The sequence below is a fragment of the Brienomyrus brachyistius genome, chromosome 4, assembly GCF_023856365.1.
Source record: "Brienomyrus brachyistius isolate T26 chromosome 4, BBRACH_0.4, whole genome shotgun sequence".
Lineage (NCBI taxonomy): Eukaryota > Metazoa > Chordata > Actinopteri > Osteoglossiformes > Mormyridae > Brienomyrus > Brienomyrus brachyistius.
In genome coordinates, this window is record NC_064536.1 from 2,548,492 (window position 1) to 2,571,062 (window position 22,571).

Below are 22,571 nucleotides of genomic sequence, written 5' to 3' on the forward strand. Positions count from 1 at the left end.
GGTATCGTCCCCTACCAGAAGCACATTTAACATCAGCCTCGGTGCTCTACACGCGTTAATCTTACACAGCAACTGTTTTTAGTTCATCATATCTCATATCACTACTCAAACTATTTCTTTTATTGAGGAATTCTAACAGTTTTTTTTTTTTACTTTGAAACTGCGTGGAAAACATTTTGCACGGAAGAACCGTTTTCCTCGGTCTAACGATCCAAGTAAACAATCGACATCTGTGCATACACTGCACATCTTGTCCCACTCAGCGACTGGATCTATTACATTACATGTTCAAAATTATCCTATTTTTTCCCGTAAAATTCTCTGCTTGCCTTATTTGCATTCAATTGCGCAAACACATTTCAAACGCTCACAGGATGCCATGCCTTAATGCCGCCTGCTTCTCCTCACTTTGAGCAAACTGTAGGTGTCCTCAAGTGGTTCCTTTTCCACAAGCATTTTTCACAACGATTAGATTATGTCCACAGTGGGCATTGCCAAGGGGCAATAAATAGGTGAGAAAAAAAACATCAACTAAGGCCAACAGCTTAGAACGGAGCGGTAAGGATTCGACAAATTGTCAGTTGATTCCCTTTTCCCCTGTTGAGACCAAAGACTGTTAGAGGGGTACATACTCAGGAAACTAATTGTCACACTATTTTTTATGTTATTTATTCAGTTGTATTGCAGTGTTTACTAAGCCAGTCCATGTTTTTGCTCCCTCTGAGCTCCCTGCCAGACATCCATGTTTTAGCTCCCTCCCAGACAGTCCATATTTTTGCTCCCTCTGAGCTCCCTGCCAGACATCCATGTTTTTGCTCCCTCCCAGACAGTCCATATTTTTGCTCCCTCTAAGCTCCTTGCCAGACAGTCCATGTTTTAGCTCCCTCTGAGCTCCCTGCCAGACATCCATGTTTTAGCTCCCTCCCAGACAGTGCATATTTTTGCTCCCTCTGAGCTCCCTGCCAGACATCCATGTTTTTGCTCCCTCCCAGACAGTGCATATTTTTGCTCCCTCTGAGCTCCCTGCCAGACAGTCCATGTTTTTGCTCCCTCCCAGCTTCCGAGGACCGGATTAGGAAACACTGATCTATTGTATTACTATTACTATGTATGATGCTTGCAATAGGAGAGCCTGCTACCTCATTTCGTTCTGCATGTGCACAATGAGAACAAAGCTGACATTGACGCATGCGGAGGGCAGCTTGTCTGCAAACACAGATTCTGCACTGGCAGGAAAACCTCAAGCTTATCACCTTACAGGCCATGCGAGCGGATGGAAAAGGCCTCTGCTCACCGCCGTCTTAGAAGCCGGCCCGAGTTCCTCCCCATCCAGGAAGGAGCATGCTGAGCTGGCTGCTATTATTTCACTCGTATCGTGAGTCATTAAAGGAAAGGTTAGCCGTTTAGGTCATTACTCTGCTGGACGGCTAGGATGTCAGATCACAGGTGGCGTGCTGAAGCAATATTGCTGAGCTATTTCTTTGTTTTCACCCGTCACAGAAACACAAACATGTGATCCGTTTATTGCAGACTGGTTGTCAGGCACATCTGCGCGTGAATCGGACTTTGTTTCAGCGGCTGTCCACTGAGGCTTGTCGATTTACAGCTGATGTAGTGAGGCTGGAACACCTTCAGAGGCGTGAGCCCTCCAGCCACCCGAGTCAATTAATGTTCTAAAATGCACGCATGCAGCAGTAATTCCTGCGATCTTTATCAGGCAGTGTGCACTTTGCAAGCAGGTGAATACATTCGGTGTAATACTTAAAAAATGTCTCAACTGCCAAATCTCTCAGGGTTTTTTTTTGGTTTTTTGCTTTTTTACCTGCCAGTTCTAACGAGTGTGACATTGATTACCTAATGCTGTTTTTTGGTCTTCCCAGTGCTATGACTAAACACACCTCAGTGGTGTATGTTGTAATTGTAAGCATTTCTCCCACAATTTTTTCGTACAGGAATACACACAAAAAACTACATAAAAAAACAGACCTGTGTAAGATACACTTATCAGACTCCATTAATTCCCACTTGTTTTTTCTCTCCTGTTTTCCAACTGTACAGTGTATATGATATGAGCACCCCATGTGAATTGGATTGAGGGGAAAACAATATCCTTAGAGAATTATTACTTAACTTTGAATCCAGCAAGGGCATTTTAACCCCCATATTTGGTTTATATCATTCTGCGCCCCCCCCCCCCCCCCCAGCACCCTTAACCTTCTCCTTCCCACAGATGGATTATTTAAAAACAACATTCCATTGTCTTTCACTGATTAGCCTATTAGGAATGCAAAGAGCCATTTCTTTTGTGTGGGAAGTGCAGAGTACACTGTGGACAAGAGTCACACTCGCTGTTGCAAACATTCAGGATATATGTTACACAAAATCTTTAGTGTGCTAAAAGGAACAACTTCTAACTCTAGAGAGACCAGGCACAGCCCACGCAGACAGAGCTGAGGCTGATTACCCCAAATCCTGAATCTCATATTTTTACTGTCCATTAAAAAAAAAGGTAGCTCGACCAAATATCCTTATTTTATGGCATACGGTGTGGACCACTCACGCATTTTTAAGGTAATTTCACCAATATTGCACATTATGGTAGCAGTTCATGCACTTGGTTTCCGCAGATATATTACAAATTGACATAAATATTATGTACCTGAATATTATTATTATTTGCAAGCTGCAACGCTGCAATCTGTAGGTCCACGGCCCCAGTAGGAGGGACCGATCGCCGTAGCCGCACTTCCTTATTTAACTGCGGGATTGACAAGTACTGACATCAGCGGAAGAGAGCACCCTTTAGTCTCCGCCGGCTACCTTTCCCGGCCCTCCTGTTAACTTTACGCCGCAGGCCAGCGGACCACCGCCGCCCCTTCGGAAAGCGCGAGGGTCGGTACGCGGCTGCCCCGTGGGGGAAAGTGAGCGCGACGCCCCGCGAGACGGACGTGGAGGTAACGCGGCACGAAGGTAAAGCAGCCGCTTCCGCGTCGCGCGCCGATGTGGGGCGCATTTTTAGGGCAGGGAAGCTGCGCTCCGAAGGGGTTAAACCAGCAGCGTCCCCGAGCATTTACCGACGAGGCGCCGGTAAAAAAATTACCATCGCTCCTTTTAAATATCAGTCAAAGTCTCGCTTAAAAATAACGTTTTAACTTAAAAAGCACACGCACGCCATCTCGGCTAAACTGCCTCGCTGATAAGTATCCTACATGTCAGACGTTGAGGTGATTTCGGTGACATGTTGAACTGCACTTAGCAGACATTACATAAGGCTGCCTTTTAATTAAGTGTGTATGTATGTTTTTTTTTCTCTCCTCGTTTTATACCGCAGTGTCCTTAAAAGGTCCCTACCTCCTCCACCGCCAAACCATGAAGTGACGAAAAGCATCGGCAGCCCCGGGATATCTCTGCACACGGTCTAAGAGGAAAAAAAAAACACCCGACGGTTTCCCAAAGCCGAGGCGATCTCCCGGCCCCGTTTCCCGGAGGATGCCAGCCGGTAAGCGGCGTCTCTCCCCCTTTCTGCCATATTTTCCCATGCTAAATTAGCCGGTTAGCTAATGCGTTTGACTGCTAATCGGGAGGGAGTTCGGAGGGGGCGGGGGCGACCTTCCAAGCACGACAAACCGAGACCTAAATGAACCATTTTGCCTAAAATGTGATGAATACTTCTTTTCTGTTTTTTCGTGGTTGGCATTGTGATTGCCGTGCTGCAGGGGTTAAAATTACCTGTACAGCGCTGCCGCTTTCGAGTTCATTTCCACGGCAGCAAACTGCCAGTCACCGCGAAAAAACGCAAACGGACCCAGGATCTATTATTCATTTTAAACGATAAAAACCCGTGTAACAAGTTTTAACGTGTGTCCTGGTCGGATTAACTAGATTTACAGCGCAGCTGTTAAAACGGTTAAATCCGGTTCCCACGCACTGTTGGATAAATGACATTTATTGCGTTGCTTTTCTGTTTTAAAATAGACCGCCGTTTATAATGTTGTAAACTGAATAAACACGAGAGGCACTAGTTCCTGTTAGGTGTGTTTGTTTTGAGGCAAAACGTTAAGTTAGGAAAACAGAAATTATCCCTCGGGAGTGCCTGTTTGCCTGTTGCGTGATGTTTGACAATGCTTGTTTGGAAGCACGCTGACCCGGCCGGTGCTTTGCTTTGCCGGGTCTGCAGTGTGTTTGACGTGCAGAACCGATCATAATGGGTTTACTAAGGTACTTTGAGGCCCAGAGTGAGTATGCATTCTCTGGTGGATGCAGCAATCCCGCCCTGCTCCCATAGCTGAACCACAGTGTGACGTTCAGCTGATTAAAGGTAGGTCACAGTAAAGTTAATCTCGGTCAGCTAGACCCCAGAGAGAACATGTTGGAGATCCAGGGTCTCTGCTGACCTTGCAAGAAGGGCTTTCACTTTCCTGATTTTGGTGCAGTACTTAACTGATGTTCATAACATTTTTTATATGAAAATGCAACAATTAATGACTGCATAATACTGTTAGCCGTCTTTGAATTGGATTAAATATCTGTTTTTTAATTTCCCGTAGCCTAAAAGTGGTTTGATCAGTGGGGCCTAAAACTTGCTTGGGTGTTGTGGTATTTATGTGTTTCTATAAGAAGGCCATCACATGTGGGGGAAATGGAATTTGGCTGCCCTTCCTGTCTGCCAGGGGATGCTCTGCAAGCTCTTTAGTAGTTGGTGCTACTGGTTTTAATATCATTGAATATTAATGCACTCTTGGGCTCCAATTTGGATGAGCAGAGTTTGGCATCACTCTTAAGGTATGCGGAACTTTTAATGAAATTTTCACAACCACATAGGAAAGGACAGGGATATTCGGGGAGCCATATGCATGATGGAGGAGCTTCTTAGAAGCTGAAGGAACGTTTGGTACGTCAGCGTGTTGCCCCTGATCAGTGGGGAAATGAGAAGAGGCCAGATAGCCGTTTTGTCACATGATGACATTGCTTCTCTTCTTGAAAGTTGCATCACGATAATGTCATGTCACAATGGTTCATTGCGCTTTACTGACAGTTTTGGTTGGCTATTTGTTGAAGATTTCTTAATCGATTGAATGGTGGGTTATTAAAATTTTTTAGTTTAGTGCTGTTCATAGAGTAGGAGATTGTTTTGGTGAGTGAGCTGTCCTGGATTAGGGGCTTTGGTGTGAAAGTGATGAAAAGCAGTTGTAGACATGGACATAACGTTTGTGATCCCTCCAGTAATCAGAATTGGGCAATACAACCCCCACCCCCCAAATAATCATGTTGTCATGATGAGCAGGTGGGGACCTCACTCCCCCAGCCCCCGTGTTCAATCCAAAGTTATGCCCTTGTGTGTACACTACCTATGGTTTAGAATTGACTGCCAGAATCAGAATTACAATTATAGATGGAAATGCACCCATTTTTCATGTTCACAGAAATGAACTTTCAATTTTCTGTCATTATGTAAAAATATATATTGCAGTTTAAACTGTAAATGGAGATATTTTTTTGTAATTGTCCCCCCCCCCAGTAAATGACAGCTGTCTCAGTTGGGGACCTTTTTATTTTCTTATGTATGCTGAATTTTCTTTGAGTTTTTTTTTGGGTAGCAAGATTTATGAGAGACAATTTGGGTTGTTAAAAATATACCAGTGAGAAGAGTGAATTGCTTACTATCACATAAGCTGTGTAATTGTTGATTGTCTGTTGTTTGATAAACTGGGGAGAGCTAAATTGTGTTGTTTTGATGTTATGATTAATCCTTTTCCCCTCTGACATCTCTGATTTATTGTCTTCTGAGTAGGAATATATAATGCTACATTCTCACGGAATAATTATAACCGTAAAGAACTGGGCTTATTTCAGTGCATGCTAGTGTTTTTGTGCTATCTGCAAGCTGTGAATATATATTTATTTTAATGAACGAAGAATAATGCATTCGTGCGGTATGTGTGGGGCAATTAAGCTTTTAGGAAAAGCTTTGTATGACTGCTTTACACTTCTCAATAGTCACATAACCTGTTAGTCTTTCCTTTAATCAATGGGGAGGCCTAAAAGCTAACGAACACTTGTGAAAGTTTAGGTGTGTTTGGATTGGATCAACAGTGTTGTTCATCATGAATTAAGGATGGGCGGTTTAGTCACCAATCCTACATTTCCCTTAGTATTTATTTAAAATGTACCACAGATGCTATTCCAGTGACTCTTCACCTCTGAATAGATTTCTTCAGTTGGAATAAATGTTTCCTTGTCATCTGTCTCTTAAATAGGAAGACATGTTGCAAGCAGGCTTTTGGCAATGCTGCCTCTTTGTGTGCTAGTTTTATTTGCTTTGGTCTGGTCAAGCCTAGGTGAACAAGGCCCCGTTTCTGCCCTAATTACAGTGAGAAGCTCTCTTTATAGTTACCCATAATCCTTGGCACTGATGTCTGCTCATTGGCTGGCTGCGACCTAGGGGGGTTTCTCTTTCCAAGCCAGTGCTCTTCAGCTTTGTCTGTCTGTCTACAAGAGCCACTCGCATAACCTCAAGTGAGCTTTCTCGCTCCTGATTTATTTTTTATTTTTTTATTGTTGTTTTTGGGCTTTTAGGAATAATCACTTAATACGCCTGATTCAGAAAATCTCCCTATTACAGAAGGGGAAAATCACTTTGTGTCACAGTCGTCACGTGAGAGGAGGGGCACGATTTGCCTGAGTTCAGCTGCATCACAGGGCTCCTGTTTACTGTCATTGTGCCTTTCTGGCGCAGGAGTCTCTGGCACAGAGGAGGTGCTGGTTCACAGAGCTCTTAAAAATGATATTTGTTTTTTCACACTTTTCAGGAAAAAATCAATCTCCAGCATAGATTTCATGAATCAAATTGTTCTATGACAATGTTGTTGAGAAAGACAAAGATAAGTGTTAAAAATAAAATAAAAAAAATCGGTGCCACTTTACAATAAGGCTACCCATATAAAGAGTTTATGAATGGTTTATAATCTGGTTATTAATTAGGTTGTAACACTTTGTAGTTTAAAATTGTCTATTAATAAGTTAACTGTTTTTTTTATTAATGAGTTGCTACCATTTACAGATGGCAAAAGGGAGCCTTATTGTAAAGTGGTACCAAAAACTCGTTACGCATGTATTCGAGCATTATATGTTTAGAAAAACTATAGGAACTTTTTTATACATTGCTTTTTTGAATTTTTATTCTCTAAATCTGTGTGCAAGCGGAGTTTTTTTTTTTTTTTAATCTCTTGTGAGATTGGTGCTTTCATATCTTGGGGTTTTTTTCTGGTTTAAAGCTTCATTGCAGGCCTATAGAGATTGTTGGGGAGAATTCCTGCTGTCCTCTGAACTAAGGCTCTGCCGCATCTTTTCATTGTTCTGCCTTTGTCTGTTTCAAACCCAGCGTGGGATTTCTCTCCTGTGTCACTTGTAACACATGCCAGTGATCAATTGCCTTTGTTCCTACCTCACTGTACAAAACTTTTGCAATAAGATATTTTTAACATCTCCTGCACCGCATCCTTCTCTGATCTTGGAGATGCAGAATCCGGAAATGTGTCATAGCATGACTGGGACACCAGGCAGGTTTTAAATGGCTGAAAATATCGTACAGTAAAGGCATTCGGATCTTCCGTCTGTTTGCTGACATACCGCTCGACCATCGGCTTTAACTGCTTAGTATAAGTCGACTGGCTGGCTGGCTGACTGTCTGGGGCAGGCTGTGGTCGTGATCCTTGCCTACGGCCTCGTGCATAGCTATTCCAATGCTCATTAGATGGCATCAAGCCGTGAAGACCCCTGCAGTCGCTGCTGGCTCACGCTGGCACGCTGCAAGTACGCCCACGGCTTCGGGTCGTCTGTTCGGGGCCTGCCGGGGCTCGTGAGCCTGCCAGGTACATGTCGGCACGCCATTCACCGAGCGGGTGCGCTGGCCCTATTGAAGCAGCGGCATGCGTTAATGCCCTCACTCTCTCTCTGGTGTCCACCCCCCTCACAGCTGCTCCCTGTGGTGTGGCTCCATGGAGAAGCAGACAGAAGGTGCTAAGAGTTTCAGGGGGGGCGGCGAATGTGGGCACGTGGCTCTTGGTGCCCTGTTTGGCACCAGCCAGATCTTTAAAATAACGCCTCTCTGTGTTTAACAGTCCCTGGGAATTTTGGCCTCAGATCGTCTCTTGTGACTGCTTATTCTCTCCTTATTTGTAACCTTTTCCCCGGTGTCCTTTAATATTCTTGGCTTTGCTGCACATGCAGTTTCGAAATTCTTGCATGCTTTTTTTCCAGTTTATTTTCTCATATATTTTTTTTTGAACAACCCACAGTTTGTAAATTTCTCTCTATCCAGACTGATCTTTCTTTCATTTCATTGCAAACTGACCCAACACACATGCTTGCTCCTCTAGATGCCGCAGTGATGAGAGCGGGTTTCAGGGATGGTGTCTGCTCTGTCATCTTTCATGCACAACTGGTGCTCCCCCTCCCATTACCAGATGCCAGCCAGCAGACATCCGTTTCACTTACTGCTGCAGATGAAGCTCGGTCGTCCTTTTGCCATCAGCCAGATATGTGTAAATGTGAACATAAAATAACATTTACAGATCCAGAGGTAATGAACATAATTCTCCGTTCTCTGCCAGCGCTTGACGCGCGCAGATAAAATCTGACGTCACTGGCGGTTTCCTCTCTGTGGAAGCCAGCTGCAGGTTTTGTGTGTGCGGCTGCCCACCGCGGTGCAGTAGGCTGGAAAACGCAGCTCTCACCTTGATGCTGTTTAGCGTCTGGCTGATCGATTTGTGTAATACTTTTATTTTTTCGGTGTGCACGTTGAAGGGATGTCTGGTCCACTTGCTGTGAGGTTCATGGGCCTCCATATGAGGAATTAAGTAGCAGGAGAAAATCTCCACTTCGTCCTGATTTTTAAGGCGGCATTGGAAGTATCTGTGTGTGGGGTCGTTTGTGTGGTTTCTTTAAGATGTCATCCATCCATCTTTCAACCTCTTATTTAGTACAGGACCAGTGGGAACCTGGAATCTATCCCAATAAGCACAGTGCACGAGCCTAGGGACACCCTGGCCCGGACACGTACATGCAAGCTACTAGCAACTTGCGGCACTTTTCCACTGTCACCAAAAACCAAGCTGTACTGCAAAGAGACGGTTTTCCACTGTAAATTATCTGAGCTGTACCTGACCCGTACCTGCGCTGACATGGTCGTGCTGCTAGTAAGCAGGACCTAAATCGAACTGGTTGTGTTCCCACCATACGATTGGTCGAAATGCACGGAGATACCGATGCTTTGTGCATAGATTATATGAAGGGTAAAAGGGGGATGTTCTGTATATTATTCATTATTAATAGCATCACACATTGCAGTGTATTGATCCCTCCCACTTGCAGAAGTACTATAGGATACATATAGTAGATTCGTAATGCAAATTTAAACAAGCGAATGCTATTTCTGCTAGCGGTTCTTTCTAACATAAAACAGCGATTCTCACAGATGTGCTAGCGGAAATTAGCACACAGTAAATCATAACATACCTCATGTAAACGGTAAAAAGGCCGTCCCTTCTGCAGTGGAACCGTGGCTTGAGCTGGAACCGTGATGTAACTAGTGTCTTTGCAGTTCCTGTATGCCAGTGTAAAAGTGCCGTTACAGACCAGTTCACCTGCCAGTTTTTTTTTTTTTTTTTAAGGTGGAGAACATGCAGTATCTCCACACATGCAGAGTGGGTGGGACTTGAACCCCCAGTCCTAGAGGTGTGAAACTGTTTGGCTCTCCTCTTAGCCTATTGCTTAAAATGTCCTGCTTCTGTTTTGCACTTCACCTTCGCTGCCTGTATTTGCGAGTGGTGTTCTTAGTGAATGGTTGATGTAATTCTCGGTGTGGATGCTATTCAGCTTCAGTGCTGCTTGCTCTATTTATAAACCCGTTAGACACACCGTATCATGGCTTTGTTTACGGGCCGTTTGATGTCGGCCCGTCTGAAAGGCTCCGTCTTGTGAACTGCCGGGGCTGTGCCAAGGCTCCCCGTAATCTGACCCCTCAAGGGAATTGCACATAAATGCCTTTAATCATTGGTGCTGTTTGGCCTTGATGCATCCTGAACTAGCCTGAATGTAGTAGTGCCCTTTTAGGGGGAAGGTAGGTATGACTGGAGGAAGGCTGGGATGATCCAGATGGACCTGACGGTTCCATAATGCTGTGGTTATGAACCCTTCAAAATGGAGGCTCCCCTCTGCTGTCCTCTTTGTAATTTAATGTAAAGGTTTTGATGCAAATGATTTCATGCTGCGACTGACTGCTTTTCCTGATTAAGGTAAATCTCTAAACTTCGCTAACCTCCCTGATAACACTGCCCTGGAATTCGATGTCCCCTCTCTTTATACGACTCAGAAAACATTCAAGACATGGCAGATTTGTGGGTGGTAAACTGGGGGTGGGGGGGGGCAAAGATCGATCTGTAGGTTAAGACAACAGGGCTGCGTTCCTCTGAATGTTCTCTTATTGACCCGAAGCTTTTTTGAAATGCAAGCGGGATGTCAATTGAAAAGCATCACGCTAATTAACATGAGATGCAAAATTTATACACAAAGCTATAAAAATGAAGACCTCTCGATACTCAGGGGAAGGAGAGGTGGGTTTTAGCTTGAAATACTACCATTCAGTAATAGAGTAAAACATTTACGACAGGAAAGGAAATCCAGTATGAATTGGACGCCTAATTAATGGCCCTTATAAACTGCCATTTTGAATGTTCGAGCAAACGTTAAATCAATAACGGGCCCTTTAAGTCTTATTTGGCATGATCCGTTGTTTAGCATGATCATTATCAGGCAAAGATGATTACATGTAAAATAAATTATGCCCTGAGGGTTTGGCTTGGGAGGAGGGTGAAAGAATGAATGGGGAAAGCACTGGAAATTGAAGGAAGGCTAACTTTAATGGGTGAGTTTCCGGTAAGGCATTTTACGGAGTGTTTATCTAGAGCAGCCACGATTCTATTTGGCTGTCTCCCCAGCAGGAGGCGACGTGACATTCTGAGTTTGCCGTATCTTGGCAATGGATAGCCCCGCCCCCCCTCCGCCAAAAAAAAAAAACTTGCAAAATTCTGCTTTGGAGCAGCCCCACAGAGATTGACCCAGTTCCATGAATTATGATAGCATAAGGCCGTAAACATGATAAACTCCAGCTAAATCCACAGGAGTACGCTTTTCATTGGGCATTTGCCACATTCTTGCTTGCTGTGACTGTATTCAGAGGCGAGCCACCTACGTCTAGAGGGACATCACAAGATCTAGATGGTGATTAGAACTAATTAGTATATCAGCTAATTGAGTAGATCATTGATAATTGAGTCGGTTCCAGAAACAAGGCTTTTTGCCCAGATGAAAGAAGTGACAATTAAAAAGGTGTGCTGCTGGGAGTTTAGATTATGTTGTGTGTGTTTCTGTTTTTTGGTAAAGTCTCATTCGCGTGTAACAATAGACAAGGCTGCATTCGCAGTCTTTGAAAAAATGGCGCCCTCTATTGAGGGAGACTAAAAGGCCATTCCTCCCACCTTGGAAATAAATGAGACATCAGCCTGCCAGGTATTTCTGCCTGTACAGGACAGCAGTGCAAGGAAGCAAATGAAAGGCTTTGGCATTTTAATGTTATCACAGAGCTCTCGACTCGGCCCGCAATAAAGCAAATTTGACGGCCCAGCCCTTTAATATTGGTGATGAATTTTTATTTTCCCCGCATAGGACCTAATCCTAAAACATGTTCTGCTTAGCTTTTTGAAGGATGCATTCCATTTCGAGTGGCTGTCGCAAGTAGCCAAGTAGCAGTAATGATTCCTGATCGAACTTTTTGTTATACAGGTTTGCTCTAAAATGAGATGGTTTGTGGTGTTTTGGAATTGTAAAAAACTGCTCTGACCCTTAGCTTACTCTTCATTAGTCTGTATCTGCGATTTACTTGCATCCTCGAAGTAGATGCAAAGCTTAGAATTAATCCCCACCCATAAAATAATAATAAAGTTGTCTCGTGCTTCTGTTGGGACTGGCCATTGTGGGTTGGATGCATTATTGAAGGTGACTTTGTCGATGTGCATCTAAAAGTGCTTGTTTTGTAAGATGACATCTCAGCAGGGAGGATTCAGCTGCTCCATTTTTATCTCATTTCTCTTTTTTTTTGTGCAGCCAAATGTTTGTCTGACTTGTTCTGTTTCTCTCTTGATTTATTTTCTGTGTCTCTTCCTATCTACTAGAGCTTGATATTGATTGTTTTCCTTCTTTCCTGCGTTTTTACATGCTGATATTCCTCTAAATTTAGGTGTTTGAAAAATCTTTATTCAGACGTGTGTGTTCTTGTTAATGCTGCCCTTTTTCTCCTGGGATGAAAATCGAATGCCGCACAGTCCTCCTTCCTGTGACTCACTCGTGCTCACTGACAAGTTTCCCAAAGCTTGAGTACGATTGTCTGCAATTTTTATTGTGCTCTGAAAGCTGTGCCTCACACCGGCGCATCCCAAACCTGCACTGACAAGTAGGAACGGTTGCGACGCTGTGCTCAGCCGGCAAAATGATTTGTTGCCACCCGTGCCAATTGGCTTCGAGTGCTTCGCTGGCCTTTTATGTGTGTTCGATGTGGTTTAAGCCTCGACCGGCTATGAAATGTGAGATGGTTTTATTGCAGTGAAGGCCAGCAAAACTGAAATGCAGGGAAACAGAAAGAGGAACTTAAAAGCCTCGCGTCAAAGCGACATTATGAATACATCTGTAGAGGAACCTTCCTCGCTGCTTCCCCTGTTATTTTGTGAGTTCCCCAGTTTTCTCATTGAATAATGAAAACCTGTCAAACTGCAGCCATTAAAATGTGCGGAATGAGGGCCCTTATTTTCAGAGACGGCCAGAGTTAAGCTGACCCGATGTCTGTCCTAGTGAATGGAGTCTGGCAAGAACTTGACGCTTGGACAGTTACCGTGGAGCAAGCTGCAGGCAGGCTAGCAATGACGTTCTTGATAGCCAAGATAAGGATCCATTTGTGTCTAAAATACTCTATTTAAAATGGCTGCCTTCTAAGGAACCTTTGAATTTGTTTCTTCTTTAACACCGTCCTATAAGAGGTGTCGATCTGTTACTCCCACTTCCCTTAATTGTCTGTGTTAGCCATTTTCCAGGACTTTTAAAGGAGCATCTGCTTACCGAGTGGTACAGTGATTCATTCAGTAGATTGGCAGGGGGGAGAAATTAAGCTTTTGAGCTCAAATTTTGGAGCTGTTGGTGTAACGGAAAATGCCAAAAGGTAGCGTAGTTGCTAACAGGCAGCCATCGATCGGCCTTGACTCGGAGGCCTGAAGAACAGGCGCATCATGCTAACATTATTACCCATCTCATGGTGCGACTGGTTGGACTGCACACAGCTAAGGTAAAGCTATTTCTAGACTTCTGGCTGCCATCATTTTGCTCCTGTTGGAGTTGAGAGCTAAAAGTATGGAGAATCAATCTGCTGGGTAGATTAATTGGATCCCGCTGTTTCACGGTGTGCCGTGTGGCCATCATAAAATGTTTTGTTGCCAGCGAGAAATATCCTTCATGGTTTATTAATGACTTTCCAAGCATCCCTGCAAAGTCAACCCCCCCCCCCCCCCCCCCCACCCTGCCCTTTCGGAATTTAATTGCCCACCTCACGAAGCTGAGGTAATCTTTCACCGTCGACTGTTGATGCGTCCATTGCGAGCAGGCCATGGCTGGAGAGGTGGCAGATGTGTGGGTTTACCTGACTGAAGGTAGGCATATGCTGTTTTGTGAAATGACAGGATGTCTGGTTCTGGGTACTGGCTGAGAGGAAGCACCCTACTGAAAGGTGAAGGAGTCGGGAAGCATTATACATGTCTGTCTGTTGGGCAGTTTGTGATGGTGTAAATGTTGAATCTGAGTGTAGGTCTGCTGGATATATGTGTTCGAGTGATTGAACGTCATCTTTTCCTTTGGGTGCCTGGTTGTTTTGCTCTCCGGCTGTGGGTCGCTTTCGGATAGGTTGCAGGAAGTGGTTGGTTGTTGGGGTGGTCCAGTACCAAATTGGCAGATTTGGGGGAAGTGAGATGGGAACGCAGATCTCTGTCCCCTGGTGAATGGGTCGCTGCCCGTTCCAGCACGCCAGGCATGTTAGCTTCAGCAGCTGGCCTTCACTTCAACCATCTGTCCTTACTCAAGTCTGCTGGGGACAGCAGGAGGGTTGTCCTCCTCTTTGGTGTCATTGGCCTGACCTTCGCTGTGGAAACCGCCTCCTTGCCCCCTCTGGAGAGCTGCTGGGGTGACCTCTCTCCGCGTCCGTTCCTGGCCAGCAAAGGGGAGAGGTCCGATAGGGAAGCTCATGTTATGCTGTTTACGGACTTTATTATCTCCGGCTAACGGCGCCTGCTGGATGTCATTAATGGCTCCATTAGGTTTTCTACTGCCTGAGTCAAACTGCAAATTGCAAGTTCTTCCTTTGCAGGACTTCAGTCGCCGCAGAAACAGACAAATGTCAAGATGGCTATGGTCTTAAGCTGGTTTTAGTGCTAAAAGATAAGGCATCTCTTAAAATCATGGATGACTTGGAGAACTTTGTCTTGGAGTATCCTGAAACTTTGTGTTTGAGTTACCTTAAGGGTCAGCTTTGCTGGGTTTCAAGTAAGCTAAGTTTGCTAGACAAGCCTATTAAGAACTTTAACCTTTTTTCCCCTCAACATCTTCCATAATCTAGTCCTAAAAATTAGGCCTGACATACAAAAGGCATTTCATTTTGATTAAGTGTGTGTTGCTGGATGACTTTTAACCTCTTGGATACTAGAAAACTGTTGCTATAGGATTTGTTTGTTAGGCATTCTGAAGAACTTTTATCATTTTTGTAACCTTGATTCCCTGTGGGACCTTGACGCCTCCAGCTAAAGGATTATGTATCACTTCGAAACCAGGACCTTTCTCAGGGGGTGTAAGCCAGGGGTGGAATAACGATGCCGGATTAGATATCGGAAACGCTGGGCTTCTGCCTCTGCGATGAAGGCGTAGGTGACCAGGGGATGGATGATGGGAAGGGTCTTGCATCTTCAATGCAACCTTGGCACTTTAGTTGATCTTATAGATTAGATCAGCCTTCTTTTCAAAGAATGCCAAAGCCAGTTCATTATATGGGCGTAGGGCTGGACGAGGAGATTAGGCTGCCTGACGGAGAAGGACATTTTCAAGGATGCTTCAATCCATATTTTGATCTGCCTCATTGTTCCCTCTGTGAACCACAAGGGATTAACTCCCTCTAAGCGCCAAAGTCTGCTAAATTTAAACGGGATAAAAATAGTGTGTGGTGTACCATGCGCTTTTGAAGATGCGAGCCCTTCGAGGTTCATAATTCCCAGGGTTGTGTAAGTGGGAGGCTGGTATGTCTGTGAGAGCCAAACTGTCATTTTACCATGATTGTAAAACTATGAACAAAGTGTCATTTTACTGATGAAGCTGCAGCAGTCTGTAGCCCAGCCAAGACTGATTGTTCTGCTTTCTTTCTTTAAGTAGTGAGGCACTCTGATTCCAGCACAGCTGTGTTGATTTGAATGTGATTTCATCTTATCGTGTGTGTGTGTGTGTGTGTGTGTGTGTGTGTGTGTGTGTGTGTGTGTGTGTGTGTGTGTGTGTGGAATATGTATGTACTGATACATGGATAAATCAAATTTATTCAGTGGCACATTAACTGCATAGCAAATTTGGTTTTCTGGTTCCCTCCTTAGTTGTCGTGAGGCTGTTTATTCATAAATGGTGATATCTGTTGGTTTTATATTTCACCGGGAAGCAATTATTTAGATAAAAATGTACTGACCATGCTTTCCACCCCAAAATTCCGTCATCTGCAGCTGTGCCATGAAGTCGAAGTTGTTTACTGTCCTAATGAGTGTGGCTAGACTGAGGCGCGTTCTACCCGCTCGCCCTCACTGGCATGAAAGAAGTCATCTCACTTTGCTAATTAGGCCTAACAGGATAAATGGGGTTCTGCTCTGTGGCATATCTGTAGTGGGAAAACTGTTTTTTGATGAAGGGGGATTTGGCTGAATTTCTGGATAATGCGCTTATGAAACCGATATGGGACCTTATCTTCTGTGTTATTGCGTTCTGGGTAACATCGGATGCTTGAGGGTCCCCTTCCTGTGTGTATCTGTGATCCTTTTAGATTAGGTGCTGTTCTAAACCCTGTTCATGTTGTGAGCTTCACATGAGCTTAAACAAAACTAGAGCAATTTTCCATTTATTATTGCTGTTTGTGTAAATTTAGCATTCAGAAAGTATCATCTGTTGTGCCCAAAACATGCAAATATGTGTGCCCACAGACACACACACACGCGCAGACAGTCTTATGTGACCTGTGAAGTCCCGGAATTAATATAACATGTGATCCCCGGTGAACCATGGAGATGACCATTCCCTTCACCTGAAAGCTCTTAATCATCCCAGGGGGTGGGCGGGGAAGGGCGGGGTAGCCTTTCTTTCCTGTGGATACAGCGTCCGCTTGAAGCCGGGGTACATTTGGTGCTGTGCGGTATCGTTCCTGAGCTTGGCATGTGGACAGGTAGGAGCTTAATGTGATCAGTGTTTGGTATCTTGACCAACTCATTAATAGCAATGCGAAGTGGTTCTCAGCTGACCAGCTTGGTTAACTAAAGATTAACTAAAGTTATTTATTTAAACCAGGTGTCTTGGTACCTATTCTTATATTCCATCTACCTACTTCTGCAAGTTTTGCCGTTCCCTCCTCCTCCCTGCTAACTCCAGATGTTCTCTTGGCTGATGTCCATGTCAATCAGGTCCGAGGAACTGCAGAGGGGGAACAGCTGGGATAAACTGACCCAATCGAATACCTGCTCCTGTCACCTTGCTTGTAACGAACCTTCACATCTGTAGCTTGTTGGGTTGGGTGAATAAGTGTTTGCGTTGCAGTTGAGTGTCTAAGACATTTTCCTGGGAAGGATGCACAAGTGTCTGAAGCTCATAAGTAGCTCAGACAGACACCAGGGGGTGGGGTAGAGCTACAGTGGGTAGCACCCAGACAATTTTCTGATTTAACTGCCCGAGAGATGCAAATGGTTTGTACGTTAATTTATTTGCCATGGGATGTTGACATAAAGATCCATTTTGCTTGGTTATTTGACTGCCGGAATATTGTGTATCTATTTTTGAACCATCGGTTGCTAAGCTTGTGTCGCACGCCTAACCCTTATTAAATGCGGACAAGCCGCGTTTCCTGAATGTCGCCGTCTCTTTTGCAAGCAGATTGTGTTGCTGTTGTGGGATTGATAAATGATGCAGAAAGAAGGCATTATCAGCCAGGAAACCTGACTCCTGTCGTCTTGTGTGTACCTCCAGCTGTCATTGTCGTGTAACCCTTTGCTTTGCTCGTAACAGAGGCGACCTAAGCGTTTTTTTTTCTTTTTTCTTTTTTGAAATTGGCCCCTCTGCTTAGCATTTTGTTGGACCAGTAATGATATTTGACGGAAATCTGACATGACCTCTTTCCGGTTAACCACTCTGGGCTTGTCCTTGTGAGCAGGTATCTTGATGTGATATTCTATAAGGCCACCTGATACACATCCGCCAAAGATTGGTGACGGAAACGGCCACTCTAACGGCCGGTTGATTAGAGGCGTTGGCATAGCTGCCGTCTGTCTTTTGCGCCGGCTGAGGCGGTTGGCTGCTGGGGAGAATGGGGTGGGTATCCACCTTAGGTTGAGGACACCAAAAGGTAGGGGTAAGGTTTGGTCCCTTTTGGAGAGACACCATGAGAAGATACATGCAGGTCCCTCTCTCTGAGGCCGATGGAGTCTTCAGATACAACCGGACACGGAGACGAACGTTTTTCAGTTTCGGTAGGTTGGCTGCTTATTCATTTTAGGGAACCAAGTGGTGAATGACAATGACTTCTCTTCTTGCATTTGAAGGCCACCGTTTCCAGTTGTTGTGGATGAGGTTGCCAAACATATGAAATCTTTTGTGTCAGAATTCTGGGATGTACCGGATGCGTATATGGAATGGAAATTTAAACTTCTCCCAAGGGACTTGTGTTTGTTTTATTGATGTTATCCACTGCAGTTGTGGAATTCTAGAAGATGATTGTCAGTGTGAAGCTGTCAGTGTGGATTTCTCATTGGCTCAGGTTTTTTTTTTGCTGAGTCAAAGAACTGAAATGCAGAGGAGTATTTATCAAAAGTTTTCTGACTGGGTATTAAGGTACAAGCTGAACAGGCAGAGTTTTTGATAATTGTTTTGCCTCTGCATATTATTCTGGCTGTGGTGATGATGATGATGATGATGATGATGATGATGATGATTATTTGAGAATAATAATTTGTTGTAGAATCGGAGCTGCTTAGTGATTCTCAAAAAGGTTAGCTAATCCTCTTGCCATTTTGTGATCACTATGTAACTACATACTCTTACTATTTATCCAACTTTTCTAGTCAACAACTTTTGAATATCAGAGATCTGTATATCGGCACGTATCTGGAACGCTACCTGCGGGTTCCTGACTAGGCGTACTTCTGTGGTATTGTGTGAAAATTCGATCAGGCTTATTCTCATTTGTGCATTAGAATGCAGTGGCCAGCAGAGTGATCATATACCCACTGGGGTCCTTGACTGAGAGAAACTGTGTATCCCAGCTTCTTTTGCTGTGTGGGGTTTGTTACAAGGGCTCAGGTTTAGGCTTTGACCCCACTCCTGTGTCGCTGTAATCATTTATATCTCTTTGGCGGATGCTTTTGTCCAAAGTGACAGCCAAGTGAGGAAAGCTTGGGGTCAGAGTGCCGCTCCAGCCAGCATCCCACAAGCTGTGGGAGTTAAGAGCTTTGCTCAAACTCTTAGTAATGGTACGATTATGATCAACCATGGGATTTGAACCCATGACCTGGATACGGGCACAGATGCCTAACCTACTGAGCTACACACTGCCGCATTGCTTTGTTGACAGCCGTGCTGTGCATAGGAGCTAAACTCGCATGGTGTACCAGGCATACATCTTTAGGTGAAAACCTGCAGGTCCCTGTAGCACTCACTGACCCAGGATGGTCACCCCTGTGGTGGCTACCGGTGTAGAGGAGCCCTCTGGTTTGAACTGTCATCCATGGTCCTCATGCCGGCACCTGGCAACCATGGTGTCACTCCAAGAGCGATCTAGACACTATGCTGTCCATAGACCGCCGGAGCCACTGCTAGGCAGTCATGAGTGCTGTCCTCTGTTACCTTTTATATCCTACTGTAGTTGCAGTTGCTTCAGAATTATGAAATGGTCTCTCTGCTGGTCTCCCTGCCTGTCTTTCTTTGTTTTTGTCTCTCTCAATCTCCGTTTCTGTCGTCTGTCTCTCTATTTGTTTTTTTTTTGTCTCTCTCTGTCTTTCAGTCTGTCTGTCTTTCTGTCGCAATGTTTCCACCTTTTAGCACTGGCATGACAACTAAGAGGGCCTTTCTGTGGATAAACCCAGTATTACGTGGGCTCCCCATCCTACCCTGGGGCACTTTCAGTTCAGTCCCAGGGGGTAAATCTCAGTAAAGTGGTTGTCGTGCCCCCGGCAGGTAGGATTGAAAGCCTGTGTCAGCTTGTTTGCGTCGTTTTCGCTGAGTCATGTGGCTCTGAGGTTGACAGCATGAGCGTGTATGTTTTTAATAGCGTCGAGGGGGCGTGGCCTTCTTAGGGGGAAGGGCATTCGTTCACCACTTGCTCAGGGATCTGTAGGGGGAGGTGGGGCCTGTATTAGAGGGAGGGATCACATTGCATCCGGGATGAGGCTGTCTCATCTGACGGATAAAAATCTTCCTGACTGCTCTTGTTCTCTGTTGGGTGTGGGGGGGGGGGGTCCTGGCCAGATGTAAGACCTTCTGTGGTCCCTGAGCAAGTGCACAATGGAGAGGCATTAAAGACAAAAGCGAATGTAAAACTGGGCTCTGAGCTGGTGAATAATGATTCAGCCTTTTGCCACGGGAGTCATTTATCACCCTAGAATGGAGAGTTTTTGGGGTGATTCCCAAACAGAGCCTGTGGCCTGAAGGGGACAGTGTTGTGGTGCTTCACCAGGAATGTTTAAGGAAGCCTGGGTCAGTTAGGCCCTTGTTTTGCAGCCGTGGGAATCAGGGTCCTATAATCATTATATAATCAAATTATCATGCGATCTGATGTGTGAAATGTTTGTGGCTTTTGGAGGTTCCCTTTTAACCCTGGATTCCCATGTCTCTGGTCATTTTAAATACTATGTTTTAGCACAAGGCCTCTGGTCTTTTGTGCCCCCTTATCGTAATTTTATTCTTGTGCCAAAGGTGTAAGACCAGATGTAATGCATGAAACGTACATGAAACGGATGCATTATGGGTTATGGTGTCAGTTACTTAATTGTTTCTTATTAAGTTAAAGTGAAATATTGCAAAAATCTCACCTGCTAAAGGTTTTATGACTGTCTTTGCGGAAAGGCTAATGGCAGTTTTTTTTTTCCTTGATACATTTATATTGCTAGTGGATAAAATAACCATATCTTGACAGATTGACTTCCTCTCGGAACCTCTTTCGTCGTGGTTTTTGAAGAAACACTAAACGCTCTGGGCACCCTGACGGGACACTGCACTCTGCTCCCTTCTCCGTTTTCCCGAATCTGACATCGACGGCTGGTTTATTTCCAGAAGCCCTTATCTGCTGACCCCCCCATCTCCCCCCCCGCCCATGTTGGCAAAATCAGAAAACCTTCAGTGAAACCGGACACATCCCCATATCGATCCAGCAAGGCGGGGCTGCATGTCGATCGGGAACATGAGGAGTTGGCTCTGCAGCTGACCTTTTCTCATGCTGCTTTAAGGTTTCATGGCATGTAATCCCTAAGGTGGGGTGGCCTGACTTTCCCTCATTCGCTGAAAGAAACCGTTAGTGTTGCGTCTATTGTCTTTTGAAAATACAGAGCTTGGACAGAGAGAGTAGGGACTTAGCTTAAGTCTAGTATACATCTCTCTACTTTTTTCTGGCCTCAAGGAGACGATAGGCTGTCGTGGGGTTATGTGGGAAACTGCCCCAGCGCCCCATCCCCCATGGCACCACAGTGACAGTACTGGACTGTGATGGGGGGGCGAGGGCGAGCTTGGTCGTAGCTGAAAGCTTCGCTCTGTATGTGACTCGGCGGAGCACCCTCTCCTCCAAGCTCCCGTTTCGCTTCTTACTCGCCCACCAAGCAGGAATGATCCTGGAATGAAACGGTGAGCGAATAGAACATTCCGAGAAGGTTTCGAAATGGGTCCTGCGCTCGTCCTGGCGCTTTCTGCGTCTTACCCTCTTGTGTCGTCACTCACTATGCACTCCGAGCGTCTCTTCACAGTAGGACCACTGTCATCGCGTCTTCCGGGATCTTCTGAAGATGCTGTGGCCAAATGCCTGAAATTAAATGTGTATTTTCCTGTTGTTTTTGTGTGTTTATCCACTATTATGATTCTGATCTGCCTTGACATGACAGCATTACAGGGTGGGCTGTCATTAATGTATCGTGTGTCATCATTTTGAGTTTCACTGAAGCCCCCCCCTCTCCCCCCCCCATGCTGTGTCTTTCAGGAGTCTGTGGCTGCTGTGGCCCCTTGAGGCCTCGCTACAAGCGCCTTGTGGACAACATTTTTCCCGAGGATCCCAAGGTAACGCCGCTTGTTGCTATGGGTGGGTGCCGGCTTTCCGCCGACACGTCAGTCAAGACCCCCAAATGTCAGGCTATCCTTCCGCTTACACCCCTGGTTTAATCACAAATTTAAATTGTTATTGAATTGCAAGGTCGTTTTCATTAATCGCCAAATTCTCGCTTAATGCAATTTGGTTTATGACCTTAATCATAAACCAGTGTTGTTATCGATTCTAATTATCAGCCTCTATGAGTAACCTTTATGGCTGTCTCAGCCCTCTCATCCAAATACAATAATACTGCTTCATGTTTAAGGTTTTAATTTTATACATTTTTACAGTCCTGTACAGCTGGTAATGACCGTAAATATGATGATCCTAAGTGAGGAAGAATATGATGAGGTAAAGGGTAATTAAGGAGGAAAGGATATTGTCAGCGTTTCAGGAGCCTGGTCTGGCCTCGCAGTCACTTCGTAAGGTTTCTTCACACTAGTAAGGGGAAGTTGATGGGTTTAGTTAATTCTGTTTTTCACACAATGCACAAACTTCATTTAAAATGGGTAGAGAGATTCCATATGATTGGTCCAGCCTTTCTAAGAACTTCAGGACACGCGACTTAAGAATTTTGCTCGGTCCTGTTTCCCTGCCTTTTGTGGGGTTCGGCATCCACTCGTTCTTTCTCTCTTATATTCCTGTACATGTTAACTCGTCCTGTTAATTTCCATGCTCCACTGTGCTGGTAGCACCGTAAACGAGAAACTCATTAACTTGCTTATTAACTCTTGATCCTGTTAATTAAAATGGTATTTATGGGATTTTGGAATAGGTAGCCACTTCTCTGCATAGAATCTGAATTTTCGCCGCATATCGACCCCCCCCCCCCCCCCCCCCCCGAGCATGCATGTGTGTTTAGCAAGGTGGGATTGAGAGAACTACCCAGTTGCCCCTTGGG

The 22,571-nt window shown here is 44.9% G+C and overlaps 1 protein-coding gene across 3 annotated transcripts in view; it reads left to right on the top strand.

The window, feature by feature from the left end:
- Nucleotides 1-2,739: 2,739 nt before the first annotated feature.
- The window catches only part of efr3a (EFR3 homolog A (S. cerevisiae)), a 71,073-nt gene continuing 51,241 nt past the window's right edge, over nucleotides 2,740-22,571 (top strand). The window contains exons 1-3 of one of the 3 annotated variants that reach the window (XM_049011561.1): nucleotides 2,740-3,087; nucleotides 3,332-3,499; nucleotides 21,563-21,639. In XM_049011561.1, coding sequence (XP_048867518.1) covers nucleotides 3,490-3,499; nucleotides 21,563-21,639 — 87 coding nt within the window. In that variant the 5' untranslated portion in view covers nucleotides 2,740-3,087; nucleotides 3,332-3,489. Of the gene's footprint in view, nucleotides 3,225-3,331; nucleotides 3,500-21,562; nucleotides 21,640-22,571 lie in introns of all 3 variants that reach the window. The other 2 variants (XM_049011560.1, XM_049011562.1) reach the window with 2 other exon arrangements.